A 16,940-nucleotide genomic window follows, 5' to 3' on the forward strand; every position below is an offset into this window, starting at 1 on the left:
TTGGTGGGAACCACATAACAGAAGGAAAATTTTCCCACCTGGGTTTGTGAAATGTACTCATAATTTATGCATGGAATGTGGTTGCCACTCAGTGTTTGAAACTAGTTTACCCCTTCTTTCTGCCTGGCATAGGGACTACAGGTCAGTGATGGGCTGTGTCTGCCTGTAGACTATTAGTCCCATCCAGGACATCTTGGTAACGTCTAATCATGGGGCATATATTTGGGGAAGGGAGGTTATTATAATCTCTAGAGTGAGCTATGTACATGTGTGATTTGTCAAAGTACCAAATCCATTCTATAATCTTAACTGGGGAGAAAGGAAGCATGCTCCCACAGATGGGAAATGCTAGAAATATGTTCTTGGTTGATAAGGAAGCATAGAAGACACCAGGATTTCATTGGAGTAACTCCCACTAGCCCAAAGTCCACCGCTCCAGGGAGACATCACAAGGTCTGGGATCTTTGGAAGATGGTGAGGCGCTGACCAGGAAAGCAGATCAAAAACCTCTGAAGGGCCCATGGACTCGAAAGCCCCAGGCATATGCAGCAGGCGTGGAAGGTGCTTTATTTTAGGGTGCTGCTGTCCTGCTCTGCCTTCCTCTTTTCTAGAGTTTGGAAGAAGAGGTGAGGGCCTCTCACACTGACTCTGTATTAGCACCTCACTCTCCATGTGGATGGAAGTGTAGTGTGACCACGTGGCCCAGGCAATGTGTGCTTGTCACCAGCCGGGGCCAGAGGGGGAGGTGCCTGCCACTCTCTGTGGGGGCCAGACCCCGAGGGGGGTCTCACTTCCAGGAAGGTCTCTATGGGTTCTCTCTCCCCAAAAGGCTTCATCCTTCCCCAAAGACACACCACCCCTATTCTACCCCGCCCCATACCCCCTGTTCATGTTCCCATTTCTTTCTTGCCTTACCGTACCTCTTCTACTCCACAAGAAAAGAGGGCTGCTTCCTAGTTCACCAACATGTCCTGCCCTGGTGGGGTGGAGGGAGACAGCCAAAGTATGGCTCATCAAGGTCTTGATTCGTCATTTTGCCATGGACAGGAAGCCCAGCTGAGCTCTTTCGTTCATATCAGTCACACTGGATGTAAAGAATCTGTCCTGGAGGACAAGAGAGGGAAAGACACTGATTGCAGCAGAGAGGAATGCAGTAGAGGACTTTCTGGAACGACACATGCTTATTAGGAGGATGAACAAAGCCATGGCTCTGCGGTGGGGGGCTAATCCTCAGGTGAGGTCGGTGCAGTATCGAATACAGAATCCTGGCCACCCTACCTCTCTCTGTTTCTGCTGAGAGCCAGACGCCGTATGAAGAGCAAGATTTAAGACCTGCCTCACAGATCTTGCAGCAGCAGTAGCAGCAGTGACAGCAGCAGCAGTAGCAATAGCAGTGGTAGCAACAGTGATAGTAACAGTAACAGAAGTAGCAGCAGTAGCAGTAATATTAACAGTAGCAATAGCAGTATCAGTAGCAATAGCAGCAGCAGCAGCAATAGCAGCAGCAGTATAATAGTAGCAGCAGCAACAGAAGCAACAACAGCTTTAGTAGAAGAAGAAGTAGCAGCAACAGCACAGGAGCCAGGTTGCTTGGGTTCAAATCCCAGTAAATCTAGCTGCTAATGATTTTTTATCATTTATTTGTCGTTCTATGCCTCTGCTTCCTTCTCTGTACGTTGGGGATTCAAATATTACCTACCCCTCAGCGTTATAATGAAAATAAATGAGAGGATGTATAGACAGCAACAAGAACAAGGCCGAGCTGTTAACAGAACTCTCCTACTAGAGGATGTGGCCAGGTGTGCTTGGGTTTCCATGGGAAGACTGAACGTGGCCTCATGACTTTTTGAACAGTGTGATGTAGTCTACTTTTGTCCTGAGCGTGCTCTTTGAAAGTCTCGCAGCGGGTGGGAGAGCTCACTTCTGTCTAGCCCCTCATCACCAGTGTTGGGCACCACTTACCATTGCCTCAATCATGCAGGAACTCCATCAGTGCTGCCTTGGTGGGGAGAGGGGAGGCCAGTGTCTTTGCGGCCTGCATAGCTCTTCAGACAAGACCCTGCTCCTTGGAGACTCTCGAGAAGGGCTAATGGGGTAGATCTGTTAAGAATGCAGGTCTTAACATAAGTTAAACTGTCTCGGGAAGCCTCTTTATATATCTATAAATAAAATACTTTATTAAATGAATCTATCTCCATTTGTTGCATCTGCTTCCTTGTACAGGCTGTGATGAGAGGCAAATGTGGATTTATTTACTCATCCCACCCAACAACCATTTGGGCAGCTTGTAGATTCATCTCATTTACAAGCCATTCCCTTCAAGTTTTCTCTGTAGCTATTACCACTTCTTTCTTTCTTAATGACAGTGTAGAAGGCAAACTAATTTCTACTAGCCTCTAGCTGTGAGATTTATTGAGAAGATTCCAACATGTTTAGCACAACCAACTGAAGGGAAAAAAAATACAACATTGATGTCATGGATTATTAACTTTGTCTTGATGGAATTAATGAAAATTCTTTTGGAAATGGAGCTCTCAAGTCCATCTTTAGTTTTTTCCCCAGACAGCTTCTCTTGGGATGATAATTCTGGGTTAGACGTTTTCAAGAAGGCTATCAAAAGCAGGGAATTTTTGCAAGATCATCCATCTCTCTGCTTCTGCACTGACCTCAGAAGCTCCATCTTCTTCTATTAGGCCTGTGGTCAGGGCTTTTTGTGCTGCAAAGCCAACCAGGCACTATTATAGCAAATCAATTTGGTTCCTATTTAGTAAAGAGAACATCTTTTGGAAGAAAAGTACCTAAGTAAGTGGCTTCTATTAGCTCCAAAGGCACTGCTTTTGCAATGGGCAGTGCTGTTGTTTATTTTTCCCTACAAAGCACTGTCTTATTTGGGTGCTTCTCATTCTTATTTTCTCAACAGGTTTGTTAAGGGGTTGTCTGTGATAAAAATGACAAGACCCTAAGAACCCCCAAGGCTTTGCTCAGATTTTATGGGCAGCCTTGCTCAGAGCAGCCTCTGAACCATCCTTGGTCTTTAGGACTGCATTGCCTGATGACTTCAGGGCTGCAATTAACCTAACAAATGAATTGTCACATTCTTACTCCACTCCTATTCAAATGTGTTTCCAAAGAGGGACAGGCAAATGATAGAAGCTGTGTTGTCTGGTCACTGTGGAGCCCGAACCTTGAATGAGGCTGCAGGAGCTAAAGTGGTGTTGTCATAAAATGCTCCCTTAGGTTGGGATTTCTCTTCTTTGTGAATTTTAAAATCGTAAGATGGCTTAATAGATGGAATCATTGCTCCCTCTTTCAACTTGTTACAGCATTTTGACCCCACTCCCCACACCACCACCTCTTGCATCTCTATTTCTTTAAGGCTTTCTGCGCACTTGTCCTAAGCTTACAAGTTTCTTGTCAACCTGCCTATAGAAGCCTTTCCTCTGAAGCAGCACCGAACCTCTTCATACCAGAGTTCCTTTGGACATCTTGTCATTTTCGCTGGTTTACTTCACCCTAAAGACCCAGATGGAACCTGTAGTGGCCAGCATGGATCGATGCCTTTCTCAGAGACAGGTGCACAGGTGGTCCCCTTGGCTACAGCTGATTGCCGTCCTGGCCACGGGTGGCTATATGAACAGCTGGAGGTCAGAGAGCCTTGGGTAGAGCAAGTGACCCTCAACGCTCCACCCTCCTCGCATCTTGGATTCAACATGAGGAGAGCTCCCCCGACTCTCTGCCCTCTGCCACCATCTGTTCCCTCCTCAGGCCTGGATGTGGCTTCCCCTCTCGGGACGGGTGGGCTGGCAGCAGGTTGGCAGAGAGGTTGCACCTGGAGATGGATTTCTCGAGCTGTGACATCTGGGCATCGGCTTGTCCTCCCAGTGGGACCCTCTGCTGGTCTGAGTGTGCTGGATGGACAGAGCCTGTCTGAGGATCTGATCAGAAGTCAGTTCCTGCTGTTTGCCTCTGTGAGGTCTCTCTACACAGTCCACTTTGCTTGATTAATGATGGAGGGAAGAGAAAACCAGCCTCTTTGGCAAGCTGGAGGAAATGCAGCCTTTCTTAACGAAAACATTTCCCACATTGCCAGCTTTGGTGTTGGGCAGATAATGGTCTGGTGGTGAGATGCAGCTGGCCCACATGGCTGTGACCCTCGCCTTCCATCCATCTTCCCATGCCTTCCAGGATGACTTGTACCTTGATAATGTGAATGCCCAGCACCTCCTTGGGCCCCTGAGTATAAGGGAGGCAAGGCTGGAGCAATCTAATATGATTTGCCTAAATTCTGATATACTGTGGAGAAATGTGTATGGAGCTCTGGGAGGGCAGACAGCTGGCGCCCTAGCAGAGCCATCGTCATCCTTGGGGGCCTCTCCCTTCCACTCTGATGGGGATGCACACAGGGCTCAGCCTGCTGAGGGTCAGATAGAACCAAATGTGTATGTATGGCTCTGCTGGAGAGCTCAGGACATTTCATGGGAGTGGGGCAGGGGAGGGGAGGCTCTGTTTCCATTACTGCTGACCCTCGTACTGCTTCTAGGGACTCAGTAAGTAAGTAAACAAATCACCTGGGCTTCTGATGGGACTGCTGCTACCGCATCTAGTACCAACCCAGATGGGAAATCAGAGCCTTTTCTGGTTTCAACAAGACAACACATCTCAGTCTCAGAGATGGTGTCACATATGGTGGGCCTTGGAGTGGGACTTTTGCATTGTAGCTGCACAAACAGCTTCTCAGGTTCTAAGTCTTCCCCAGTGAGATACGATTGCTCCTCTGCTGCCCCATTCCCCCCATCCTGTGCTTCATCCTTTCTCTGCATCTTGCTACCCTCCCTTTCCTATCCCCTAACTGGGTCTTGACTCCAAAATAAATTCTCCTTATTTTCTCATGAAGATCAATTTAACAATTTTACTGGTAGCCTTTGCTCCTGCTGACACAAGGTATTTTCTTAAATAAAATATAGTTACTGATGTAATGGGGATTCTTGGTGTTAACTCTTAGAAAAAAAATCTATCTTTCCATTCTTGGTCCTCAGTTGGTTTCATGTGATTGGTCTTTAATTATCTAGAAGCCAGGAATGTCTACCTGGGTTTCTTAAAAGCTGAAGTCCAGTCAGGAACTCATAGCTGAAGTCTCTCTTATGTCTCCTATGGATGTGACCTCACCTTCCTTGTTTCCCATCTGAGGACCTGCCTCTTACATAGGGGACTGACTTTAGAAAGACAAGCATTGCCAGGATGCCCCCATCCCATGGAAGCATATAACCCAGATTCAGATTACAGATGGACAGTTCCATGTGGAATGTATCCATACAGAGGTCCTATTCCCTTTCACAGTGTGGCTTCTATTCTTGATCACTTTAATTCTAAGAGGCATCCTCTTTGCAAACACTTTGACATCTCTTTGTTTCTTCCTAAGAACCAATTTAAAACTATTCATTCAACATCCATTAATTCCGCAGACACACTTTAAGCACTTATTATATGCCAGTTCCTATGTTAGACACTTCACAAATGTTGTCTCTCTGATTCTCACAAACTCCAAATAAATCAGGAATTTTAATCTCCATTTAGTAACACTTTCCAGTTATAGAGAATGTCATGTGTCAAGGCCCAGAAGCCAAGGAAGGCAGGGGCTGAGTTTAGTGTGTCTGAGGCAAGAAGTACTGGGAAATCAATTAGCGAGGAGAGCAGTGCCAGGGAATGGAGGCCAGGGTGGGTAGCCCTCGGGGATATGACAGGGCAGAACGTGCCTATGGGAATGACAACTCAGTGCAGGGTGGAAGCTGGAGACAAGGTAACCGGGGATTGCCCTATCCCCGGGGAGAAATAAGGGCATTTGAACTATGTGGAGGCTGTGGGAGGTGACCATGTAGAGAGGATGTTAGGAAGCACCCCCAGGGGTGAAACTCCTAAGCCCGGGCAGGGAATGGGTGGCTGGTGACAGGGTGCAGGGCGTGGCGCCTCCCGCAGGTGTGGGGCTGCTGATGTGCCTGTTCTAGCTCTAGTCACCTCCCACATGTCACTTACTCTCCCCTGCACACCTGGACGGTCTTAGCGCAGGACTGGCTGTGCCCTGGACTCTCGTGGCTGAGCCAGCCCTGCAGTGCAAATGTCAGGCTTAAAAGCACGCCAAGCCATCTCCCTTTCAGGAACCTGGGTCAGGGTATTGTGCAGGCCCTCACTCCGGGCCTTCTTATATTGGCAGCTTTTATAACGCACCCTGAGAGCAGAGAAGTGGCCTTTTCCTCAAAGGGCAGCCCTGCAACACCTTAGGACATGCAGACCTAAAAGGCCCAGCTCAGGCCCAGGGTGCCATGGCCGTTGTGACCTTGCTGCTGGGCCAGGAGGAAGCCAGGGACATACACCCAGGTGAGCAGCTTTCTGTGCTGGTCCTGATACCCAGGGCTGATCCCTGCTTAGTCTTTTGACCCTGAAGCTGCAGGAGCCATGTATGACCCTTGCTTGCCCTTGAAAAGCTTTCAGGCCAAGGGGCATTGGAGCAGAGGCGAGTGGTGTTGGCAGATCAAAGTTTCTTTTCACAAGAGCCTCACACTGGGCCCTGGCCACCGGGGACACCCCTGGTTGACAAGCTCTCTGCTGACCCACATTGAAGTCAGGAGCCTGCCTGGGTCCTTTGTTTCTCCTATTCCTTTCTGTCCCTGTTCCCTCCAAAAGTAAAACTAAATTCAGAGAGCTTGGGATGATACTTGGCTACTTGGCACCAGGGTTATAATCAAAACCACCCACTGCACCTCTCCAGGGACGCTGAACATACTGTATGTTATTGTAATCAAGATAAGGCTAGAGCTTTTTAAAATTGTTCTTGTCTATTTTTTTTGGCTGCATTGTACAGCATGCAGGATCTTGGTTCCTCCATCAGGAAACAAAGCTGTGTCCCCTACAGTAAAAGCACAGCATCTTAACTACTGGACCACGAGGGAAACCTCAAGGCTAGAACTTTAGATGACTTGTTCAGCATCACCTTGCGAGTGAGAGGAAGAGGAGATTCAATTCACCTGTACTTTGAGCATTTATCAAGCACATGCTATATCTATGGGCTCCTGTCCCTGCTGGGTGTTGAGCAGTGAGCAGAGCTGGCCCAGGTCAACCCAGGCCCCGGGCTAAGCGGCACGATAGTAGAGTGACAGTTCTGCTATATGACGCAAAAGAGGACCCCAGCGTGCATCTCTCAGTGGGCTCACCAAACCAGCCAGGCCCCTTGCAGCTGTGTGTACACTTAGAAAGGAGGCCATAGGCTCCCAGGAAAGCCTCAGGTTCCTCTTCCGGCTCTGGCTCTTGTCTGCCTCTGACTTTCCTCCATCTGGCCTCTTTGACCCAGTTCCAGGTCTTCTGCTGTGCGTCCGGGTCTTTCCTCTGCCATGCCCTTGGCCCAGACACTCTGGCCTCTCTTTAGCTTGTCAAGTCAGCTCTCACCTGAAATGCTTTTACAGTCTTTTGTCATTTCTGGGCTGCAGTGCTCTTAGGATAGCCAGAGTCCTGGGCTCCCACTCTCAGAGGAATGAGGTGATGGTAGCTGCTTGTCTGTCTTTTGCTAGAGAACTCTGTGCTGGGCCTCACCCGAGACATGAGAGAGAGAGAGGCAAGGACTCCTTCAGGCCAGGCCCCTTTCTCTGACCCTGCAACCTGTAGCACCAGCTCAGGCTGTTTTCTCCTCAAGACAAGCATTGAGTGAGAGTCAGTGAAGCTGGGAGCCTCTGTCTCTCTAGATCTTTCCTTTTGACTCAGGGACCTGGCTTCACCAATCCGGGACATTAGCACACTGGTCTTCACCCACCTACCCCGAGGAAAGGTTTCTTTTATGTTCGTCAGGATCTGGAGGGAGCCCCATGGAGAGGCAGCCTTTCTACTGTTCTTGATCTTTGTTTCCCTAAAAGTGCCTTCTCCTGACAACCCTCCCTTGTATACCCACCAGTGAACCTAGACGGTCACCCAAGTTAGGATGCCGAGGTTGCTGAGATGACCATGAAGCCACAGATAAGTACTGAAGTGTTAGCTTCTGCCCAAAGCGGGGAGAAGTATTGAGACAGCGCCTTGTAGGAGACGGGGCAGAAGAGAGAGGAGAAGACGGAAACAGCTCCAGGTGAGGAGCCAGAAGACACTCTGAGCAAATATAAACGAGAAACACATTTTTGTTTGAATAAAGCATGACTCCACTCAAGTCAAAGTTGGGGGCATAAAAATCTCTTTTTCCTGCTGTTTTCTACATTTTATCTTTTTGTGAACCAAGATCAATTAGTAGAGATCCATCCATCCATTCATCTATCTATCCACCCATCTTCCCTACCCACCTCCACATACCCGTTCATCTACATGCATCCATCCATCAAACATACTTCAAGTACCAACCATGTGCTTTGGTTAGTGTTGGGTTCCAGAGATAGTGGAAATATCAATACCTAAACCTGGAAAAGAGCATTGCTCAAGCCTATTCTTCCTTTGGCCTTTCTGAGTCACATCCTGTTGTTTTCCTCTTCATGGCAGGCCTTTCTGCATTCATATATTTGTATTGGATAAATCACTTATGTAATTAAGTACCTTAATTTATTGTGACTAGAAGTGCACTGGGCCACTGCAGGGGAGGAGTGGCCCTGTGTGTGTGTGTGCGCGAGTGTGTGTATAGGCGGGGATGTGGGTCAGAGGGTGCCAGCTATGTGAATAGCGTTGGCTGTGAGTGGGTGGCTGGGAGATCCATAAATGTCTTGAGAAGAGAAATCTTCACATCATCAAGGACTCTCAGCTTTGAGATATCCTTTAAAAAAAAAAAGCAAATAAAAAATAACACCAAAGCAACTCTAAGTGGCTTACATCCTCTTAGAACATTTCCATTATTGGTTTGTATTTCAGAGGGGCAGGAGACATATCAGAATAATTTTGCAGTTGTAGGGACTCCTGAGGGATGGGGGCTGACAAAAGCAGGGAGTGGGTTAATATTTCTCATCAAGGCTGTGCTCCTAGGCATCAAGAGGGAGGAGATGGTGTTCTGTCCTGGTGTTCGCTTCAGGACAGGGGGTGAATTCTTGGTGGTGGGAGTGACCTTTCTCTGCTGTCAAGTAAGCAGCTGTGTAGTGCAAGGCCCCCACAACGGTCACCTGGCACGGACTTGCCTGTTTCCCTACAGCCTGAGGTTATATTTCTGTCAGCAGTTGGTTATAACAGCACACTCATGCCATCCGCCATCTACTTCTTTTTGTTACTTTATTTACTTATTTATTTGGGCTGCCCTGGATCTTTGTTGCTTTGCGTTGGCTTTCTCTAGTAGCCTCGAGTGAGGCACGGGGGCTTCTCTTTGCAGTGGCTTCTCTGCTTGTGGAGCGTGTACTCTAGGCTCCTGGGCTTTAGTAATTTCGGTAGGTGGGCTTAGTTGCTCCGAGGCACATGGGATGTTCCTGGACCAGGGATCGGACCTGTGTTCCCTGTACTGGCAGGCAGATTCTTAACCCCTGGACCACCAGGAAGGTCTTTCCCCTACTTCTCACACCTACAGGATGGAGAGATGTCAGGTATGCAGGCCTTTGTGGCATACATCCCTGTGCCCACTACAAGGCTGAGGGTTGAAGGCAGATGGAACAGGGCAGTGCAGGAATAGTCAAGCACAGGGACATCCATGGAGGAAGGGGTCAGCTCTTCTCAGACATGTCATCGCAGAGGTGACCCTGGGAGACTAGCATGAAAGGGGGAAGAGAGAGGAGGCACAATGGAGCAGGTGTATATGATGACCTGGACCAGCTCCCTTGGGCCACGTCTGATTTCATTTGCAGAGGACAGTTCCCCACACCCAGGTTCCTGTCCGGGCCTCTGCTTTGGGAATATCCTGGCTAAGATGTGGGAAGAAGTGGATTGCAGGCTGAGAAGGAGGCTCAGAGATGTTGAGAGTGTGAGGGACATACTGGGGAGTGGTGGGGGACAGCAGGCATGCTTCCCATAGCCCTAGGATCTCATTTGATCTTCCCAGGAGTTCTGTGAGGCCAACGTATTCTCCTATTTATATCCAGTGATTTTGTTTTCCTGGAATATTTTTAGCAGACACCTTGCTGGTGAGGTGTGCAGAGAGCCATCCCCTTGACCCACTTTGGCTAATGGTTGTTTGTGCAACAGTTACCCTGAGGGGTCACAAATCTGATCCGGGATGGACGTTACTTTGTCACCTCCCTTCATGCCCCATGTCAACCCTTGGAGGAGCAGAGAGGGCTGGGGTAGGGTGGTGACAGAGCAGGGCTGACCTCCTCCCCACCAGGGGCTCCTGTGACCTCTGGAGTCCAGGCTCATGCACCTCAGGGTCTTACTCACGGTCAGGAGGGTTCCCAGACCGGTTCTACCCCTGCCTCTCACTGCTGTGGGGCCACTCTGCTCACTGTTATTATTAATTCTCCCTCATTGTCGTGATCTCGAGAGTTCTGAGATGGGCTGTTTCTCCTCTAAGATCCAGCTGTACTGTGCACAGCTAAGCTGAGGAGCAGTTCTCAGATGCTCACAGCAGCAACTTCCAAGTGCATCCCCTGGCTGGCAGTGACATCACTGCAGAGCAGGCTCCGTGACCTCTGGACCCTCACAGAAGCTGCCAGTGTCACTCAGGCCACCACACCACCCCCCGTGGAGGTCCAGGGACCAGAGTGATCATTCTAAGGCACAGATCCTGAATCCACCTATGTTTTTCCTCTTCAGCATGGCTCACAAGGCTCTGCATGGCTCCATCCTTGATCCCTGCCTCCCTGCTGTCCCTTTGATGCAGACATATTGAACTGTCTTTAGTCTCTCCAACTCAGGGGTCAGCAAACTGTGGCTCACTGTCTATTTTCTAAGTATAGTTTTATTGGCACATCCTCTGTTTATGTATTGGTTTGGCCAAAAAGTTCACTTGGGCTCTTCTGACTCATTGCATAGAAATCACGGTATCATTTGTGGCTGCTTTCCTACTAGAATAGCAGGGTTGAGCAGTTTCAGAAGAGACTATAAGGCCCACAAAGTGTAAAATCTTTACTGTCTCGTCCTTTGCCAAAAATGCTGGTGGAACCTGCCCCATGTGGCCTGGCTTCCTTGCACCTTCATGCCTCTACTACTATGGTGCCCTCCCTACAATGCTCCCCACCTGTTACCCTAATCCTTCTAGGCCAAGCTTTCTGCCCATCCTTCTCTCCATCCTTTGTTATACCTGAGTGGGATGGCCCCTCCAGTCTTCCACAGAGCTGTGTCCAAGACTCAGTCATGGTTCTGATCACCCTGGTTCCACTGATATATGGATCCACCTCCCCCTTTAGTTCCTGAAGCAGGACCAGGTCTGATTCTACTGAAGACTCCAGCTGGGCGCTTGAATGGCCGCCTGGAAGCCAGAGGATCATGGCCTAGCTGTCGGGCCTCACTTCTCAGTGTTGGCACCCTGGGTCACCCCAGCCCTCTATGGTCTCTCCCCATCCCTGGGAGTGCGCCAAATGCATTGCATGTCTGTCTTTGCAGATCTCCAACCTCTACCTGTATGACAGTGTCCTGATGCTGGCCAACGCCTTCCACAGGAAGCTGGAGGACCGGAAGTGGCACAGCATGGCAAGCCTCAACTGCATCCGCAAGTCCACCAAGCCGTGGAATGGAGGGAGGTCTATGCTAGACACAATCAAAAAGGTGTGTGCAAGGGGTAACCTCCTGGCCAAGGCAAAAGACAGGCCCCTCCTCACGTCCCCACTCTCTGCCTCTTCTTGGGAGCTGAGCTGTTTCTGTGCTCACCCAGCCAGGCCCCTCCCAGGCCTCTCCCCTGGCCCCTCTTTCTGTCCCAGCGTTTGAGGGCTGCTGAGCTGGCGTTCAGGGATATGTGTTATTTGTTGTTGTTCAGTGGCTAAGTCGTGTCTGACTCTTTGCAATCCCATGGACTGCAGCACACCAGGCTTCCCTGTCCTTCACTATCTCCTGGAGTTTGCTCACATTCATGTCCATTGAGTCCATTAATAATATGTCTTATCATGCCCATTTTATCTAAGGTGATCAGACTTCAGAGAGGTTATGTAACTTGTCCAAGATCACAAGTAAGAAAAGTAGTGAAGGAACCTGGCTCTCTCACGTCTGCCAGATACCCACTGTGCAGGCTGCCACTGTCCCCGGGAGAGTTTGTCTCAGTTGGCAGTGCCTGTGCATGTCTGTGTGTGCACGCCTGTGTGTGCATCGACATACCTGTGACTTGGTGGATTCTGTGTCACACCTCAGCATGTAGGACATCTGTGTGTCCTATAGGCTTAGGTGTGACATTAAATCCATCAAAAGACTAGATTGAAGTGAACTGGGTAATCCACACAAGGCTTGTTAGAGTGAATTGGCTTTGAGAGGCTTCAAAAGGACATTTAGGGAAATCTATAGTGCCAGAAGTCTTAGTCACAATAAATTCTGCGTGGTTTTGATAGCAGTGAATGTAGTCTGATACTGGTTTGAATCTGCTGAGCCCAGGTCTGAGCAGGGGCCCCCCTGGGGCCGGCTCACTGTCTGGAACTCTCCCAGCTCACAGTCTGTGGGAGATCAAGGCTGGCTGAGAACTCCTCACCCCAGGCTTGAAGGAAGAAGAGGGTTCAGCCCAGGCTCACTCAACCCTTTTGCCCCCTGCTCCTCCAGGGCCTCATGGAACTGCCAGAGAGAGGTTGAGGGCTGGTGCACCCCCGCATCTGGTCTCTACCAGACACCATGCTTTGTACACATTCTCTCCTTTGGTCCCTGCAGGCTCTGTGATGTGGGCTTAGTTGCAGGCTGAAGCTGGGAGATGGGAGATGACTTGCCCAAGGTGGCAAACCCAGGATCTGAGCTGGTTTTAATGTTCACACTCACTGTCCTGCCACTTCCCACCACATGCCTGAGATGGCTCTCACTGACCTTGGCCTTCCTTGGCTCAGGCTAAGGTGAGCCCCTGGAGCTGGTTGCAGTGGAAGACCGTAAACTCCAGGAGGGTGGGGACGAAAGCTGTCTTTCTGTAATCTCAGGGCCAGCACGTGTGTGGCACAGAGCAGATGCTATAATCATATTAACGGCATGAATGATGGGCAAAGCTGGGGAGCATTGCTCGTGAGCAATGGCCTAGGAAGTGTTGGTCCTGCTTGGAGGCCCCAGGACCGGCAGCCTCTGCTCTTACTGCAGGGTGTCCGTTGCCACCCAGACCATGACTGTCTCCGTCTTGGCAACCACTTCCTCTTTCTTCCTTGCCTTTAGGATTCCATCCACATTTGACTATCCTCCCGTGGTTTTTCCTTCTCTCCTGCAGGGCCACATCACTGGCCTCACAGGCGTAATGGAGTTTCGGGAAGATAGCTCGAATCCCTACGTGCAGTTTGAAATCCTTGGCACGACCTACAGTGAGACCTTTGGTAAAGACATGCGGAAGGTAAGCCTTGGCATGCCCACCTCCTTCTCCTCCTGCTGCCCTGTGTTGGGCCTGTGTTCCGAGCTGATGGTGACCAGCACAGCAGTCCCCTCTCCAGTCTCTCTCTGTGGCTGCTGCTGTTGATGCTGGTGTTTATGGGGCGTGGTGGGGAAGAGGCTCCAAAGTGATACCAATGCTGTCTCTGAGTGCAGCAGGGACCCCCGGTGCCGATGGGTCCTACTGCTTGGGCCTGAAGGACGCGCCTTGTGGTCCTGGGTGAGACCAGAAGGGGTGATGCATTTTCCTGGAGTGGCTGAAATCATCCCAAATGCGAGGACAGGTGTGACTGTTACTGAGGCAGGAGGCAGAGGTTATGGCTAGAGAGTGTCCCCCAATCCAAGAGTGAGGCAAAGCCAAAAATAGAAAATGAGCCCCATGGAGGGTGAGAAGCAGACAGTGCTGGCCTCTGTTGGAGACAGAAGTGAGAGACGGGTGAGCCACAGAGTTCATGGTGGGCTTTGGCTGGTTTTGACCCAGTGCTGAGGTGAGTGGCAGCCCTGAGGACTCCTTTTAGTGATACATCGTCTCGTCCTCCCCACCATGGGGGGTGCATTTTCAGGGCTGAGGTCCGGCAAGGTGGCCTTTACCCAGAGTTGGAACTTCCAAGTTGAAAGGGAGGCCTGTGAAGTCAAGATTCTAACAAGAAGTTGGGGCCTAGAGGTCAATGTGGCAAGCTGGGGTGGGGGGTGGGGGGTGGAACAGTGATCCAGCAAGGGACCTTAGATGAGGTCCTTATGAGCCAGTGTGGGGCCAATGGGGGAGGGGTGCAGGGAAGGGCAGTTGCTGGCTGTTCAGTGATGCTCTCCCAGAAATGGCCTGCACAGGAGGACCACTTGTTGGCTTGTTGGAGCCAGAGATGGGAGCACCCATGATGTAAAGGGGTCACAGGGCTCAGTATAATCACGAAAGCATAAGCTGCTTGGCAAAGACTCAGGCAGAGGCTCCTGCAGTCACACACACACACACACACACACACACACACACACACACACGTTTCTATACATTTGAGAGGAAGACATACCTACTAATGACAGTCTCCTGGAGATGAAGGGCATGGTGAACTCTCAATACGTGGAGTAAACCTCTGACAGAGAGCACAACTGGGGGCAACAGAGCGGCAGGAAGGGCTTCCGTGACGCTGGAGTCCTGAGAATCTGGGAAGGCATTCTCTACTTGTGCTCCTTGAGGACTCCATGGAAGGACACACCTGTGAAGTCAAGGACAGTGTGAGAGCTAGAAAGCACGATGGGAACCCTCATCAGTTAGACTGTGGGGAGGAGGGCTGGCTTGCTAGGGAGAAGCTGGGATGCCTGGGTGTCCATGTGTGATGTGCAGATGGGGGACTTTCAGCCCATTCAGTAGAAAGTAGAGTCATGAGTTGGTCAAGTAATAGGAAGTTCAATAAGTGATTGTGAGGCAGTGGTGACGATGACATGGGGGAGCTCAGAGGATTGTTTGTGGCATCAGTGAGGGGGTTGGTGACTGCGGTGTGAAGCCTTGGAAAGCCACAGAGTGGCTTGCACTGTCAAAGATGACCTGCACTGTCTGTTAGGGTTGCCCCAAGCCATGAGAGTTGGTGGTTGGGAGCCTGGGGACGGATGGTCAGTGTCGGTCTGGATATTCATAGATAGCCACAATAGAAACTGGCTTGTGCTGGGACTCCTACCTGGCAAGGGGAAGCCAGGACCAGGGAACCCTTTCAGTTACTCTGGTATGAAAGGAGTTGCCTGCCTTGGTGACCATTCATTTTTGCCATGGTCCTTGCTTTCATCCCCAGATGTCCCTCTGAGCTCCTAGATAACCACGCCCTGCCTGCTGGCTTCTTTGCTGCCCCCCATCCCCTTTTGGAGGGGCTTCCCAGATAGTGCTAGTGGTAAAGAACCCATTTGCCTAGTGCAGGATACATAAGAGACGCAGGTTCAATCCCTGGGTTCGGAAGATCCCCTGGCGGAGGGCACGGTAACCTATTCCAGTATTCTTGCCTGGAGAATCCCAAGGACAGAGGAGCCTGGTGGGCTACAATCTGTGGTGTCGCTAAGAGTCAGGCACGACTAAAGAGGCTTGGTATGCATCCCTTTTCTTTAGCTCAGCTCTAACCCCAAGATCCCACCAGCGGGTGGAAATGTTAGCAGTAGGGCTCCCTGCCTCGACTTAGGCAGCTGACTGGGGTCATGCTGGCCACTCCAGGTGTCTGAGAGAGGGAGAGATACTGTGTCTTCCACTTCCCATTTCAGGTGTCTGGGCCTTCCACGTTGCCATGGCAACGCTCCTCCAATACCCTGAAGCCAATGGGAGCTGGAATCTCTCGGTATGAGGAGCTGCGGAGCAGGAGGTCTGAATGTGATTGAGTTGGAAGGGAAGCTGATTTTCAAGTGGGCTTTATTTTTAAATGTATCCTTTTGTCATTTTAAAATCTGCCCTTAATAACTGCATATCCCCGTTGTTATCTGTCTGCCTGGCAGCTTATCTCTGTTAAGGAGAAGTTATCTGGAAAGCAGGGAATGGGATTTACCATAGCAAATGTTTGTTATTTAGGCCCAGGGTGCCTTAAAGCAAGGTCTGGGAGGTTTCAGGAGGAAGCAAGGAGGAAGCGTTGGGACGAGTGGCACACATCTAGGTTAGCATTTAAAGGCAAAGCTGAGTTGTGGTTCCTGGTAGAAGGTGGGGCTGGGAGGGATAGGGCTGGGAAATTGGGGCAACCTGAAAATAAAGTTTAGGGTGGGCAGCAGATGAGAGGGGAAGGGTTTAGAGGGATACAAAGACAGTGCAGAGATCAGTAATCCTGATCTCAGAGGAGGTCCCCTCAACTGTATCTCTCTGTGGCCAGCAAGAGTGGATAGAGGACTGATAACATGATGTGCTCATGGTGGGGAAGGGTCAGGGTTCCCTGAAAAGACATTATATATCTCAATATATGAATATATCATATCTTAATATATGAATATATCATATATCCATCTATCTGTTTATATGGAAAAACAACAACAGTAAACACTCACACACACTAACCAAGTAGTTTCTTTAAGATTTAAATCAAGAGGAACTGTTTAAATTAAGGAGCAAATGGATGTTTTCTTAAAGTAAATACCCTGCAGGGAACTCTCGGGAAGGGTGAGTCACCCAGACATTTTAGATTAAGTGGCATCAAGAGACTGTATCTTACTTAGCCCCTTCAGAAGATGGAAGGAGTGGGTGATCGCCTTTCACTGCAGGGTGCTGGACAAATACTAATTAAATTATCTCATCCAGGAAGTGCGTTCTTGCTGAAGGAGTGCGGTATGGCAAAATCAAAGGTCTATGTCACCCGCTCGCTGTGTAACTGCAGACAAAACATTAATTATCTTTGAGTTCTGCTTTGAGCTGTCTGGCATGGGTGATTACCAGGCAACCTCACCAGGGCCAGGCTTTGTTGGAAAGTCACATCTAGCTCCCACAGGACTTGGCTTGACATTTGTCCTGGGGGTCGAGGCTTGTTCCTAATGGAGCCTTACAAATATCCAGTTGGCTTTCTTTGTTCAGATGGAAATCT

At 49.8% G+C, this 16,940-nt stretch overlaps 1 protein-coding gene across 1 annotated transcript in view; it reads left to right on the forward strand.

Annotated features, from left to right (window-relative positions):
- The window catches only part of GRID1 (glutamate ionotropic receptor delta type subunit 1), a 684,852-nt gene that overhangs the window by 460,380 nt on the left and 207,532 nt on the right, over window positions 1-16,940 (forward strand). Inside the window, exons 7-8 of the mRNA XM_052640513.1 lie at window positions 11,476-11,637; window positions 13,253-13,372. Of these exons, the coding sequence (XP_052496473.1) occupies window positions 11,476-11,637; window positions 13,253-13,372 (282 nt within the window). The remainder of the gene's footprint in view (window positions 1-11,475; window positions 11,638-13,252; window positions 13,373-16,940) is intronic.

Source organism: Budorcas taxicolor, chromosome 5 (genome assembly GCF_023091745.1).
Source record: "Budorcas taxicolor isolate Tak-1 chromosome 5, Takin1.1, whole genome shotgun sequence".
Lineage (NCBI taxonomy): Eukaryota > Metazoa > Chordata > Mammalia > Artiodactyla > Bovidae > Budorcas > Budorcas taxicolor.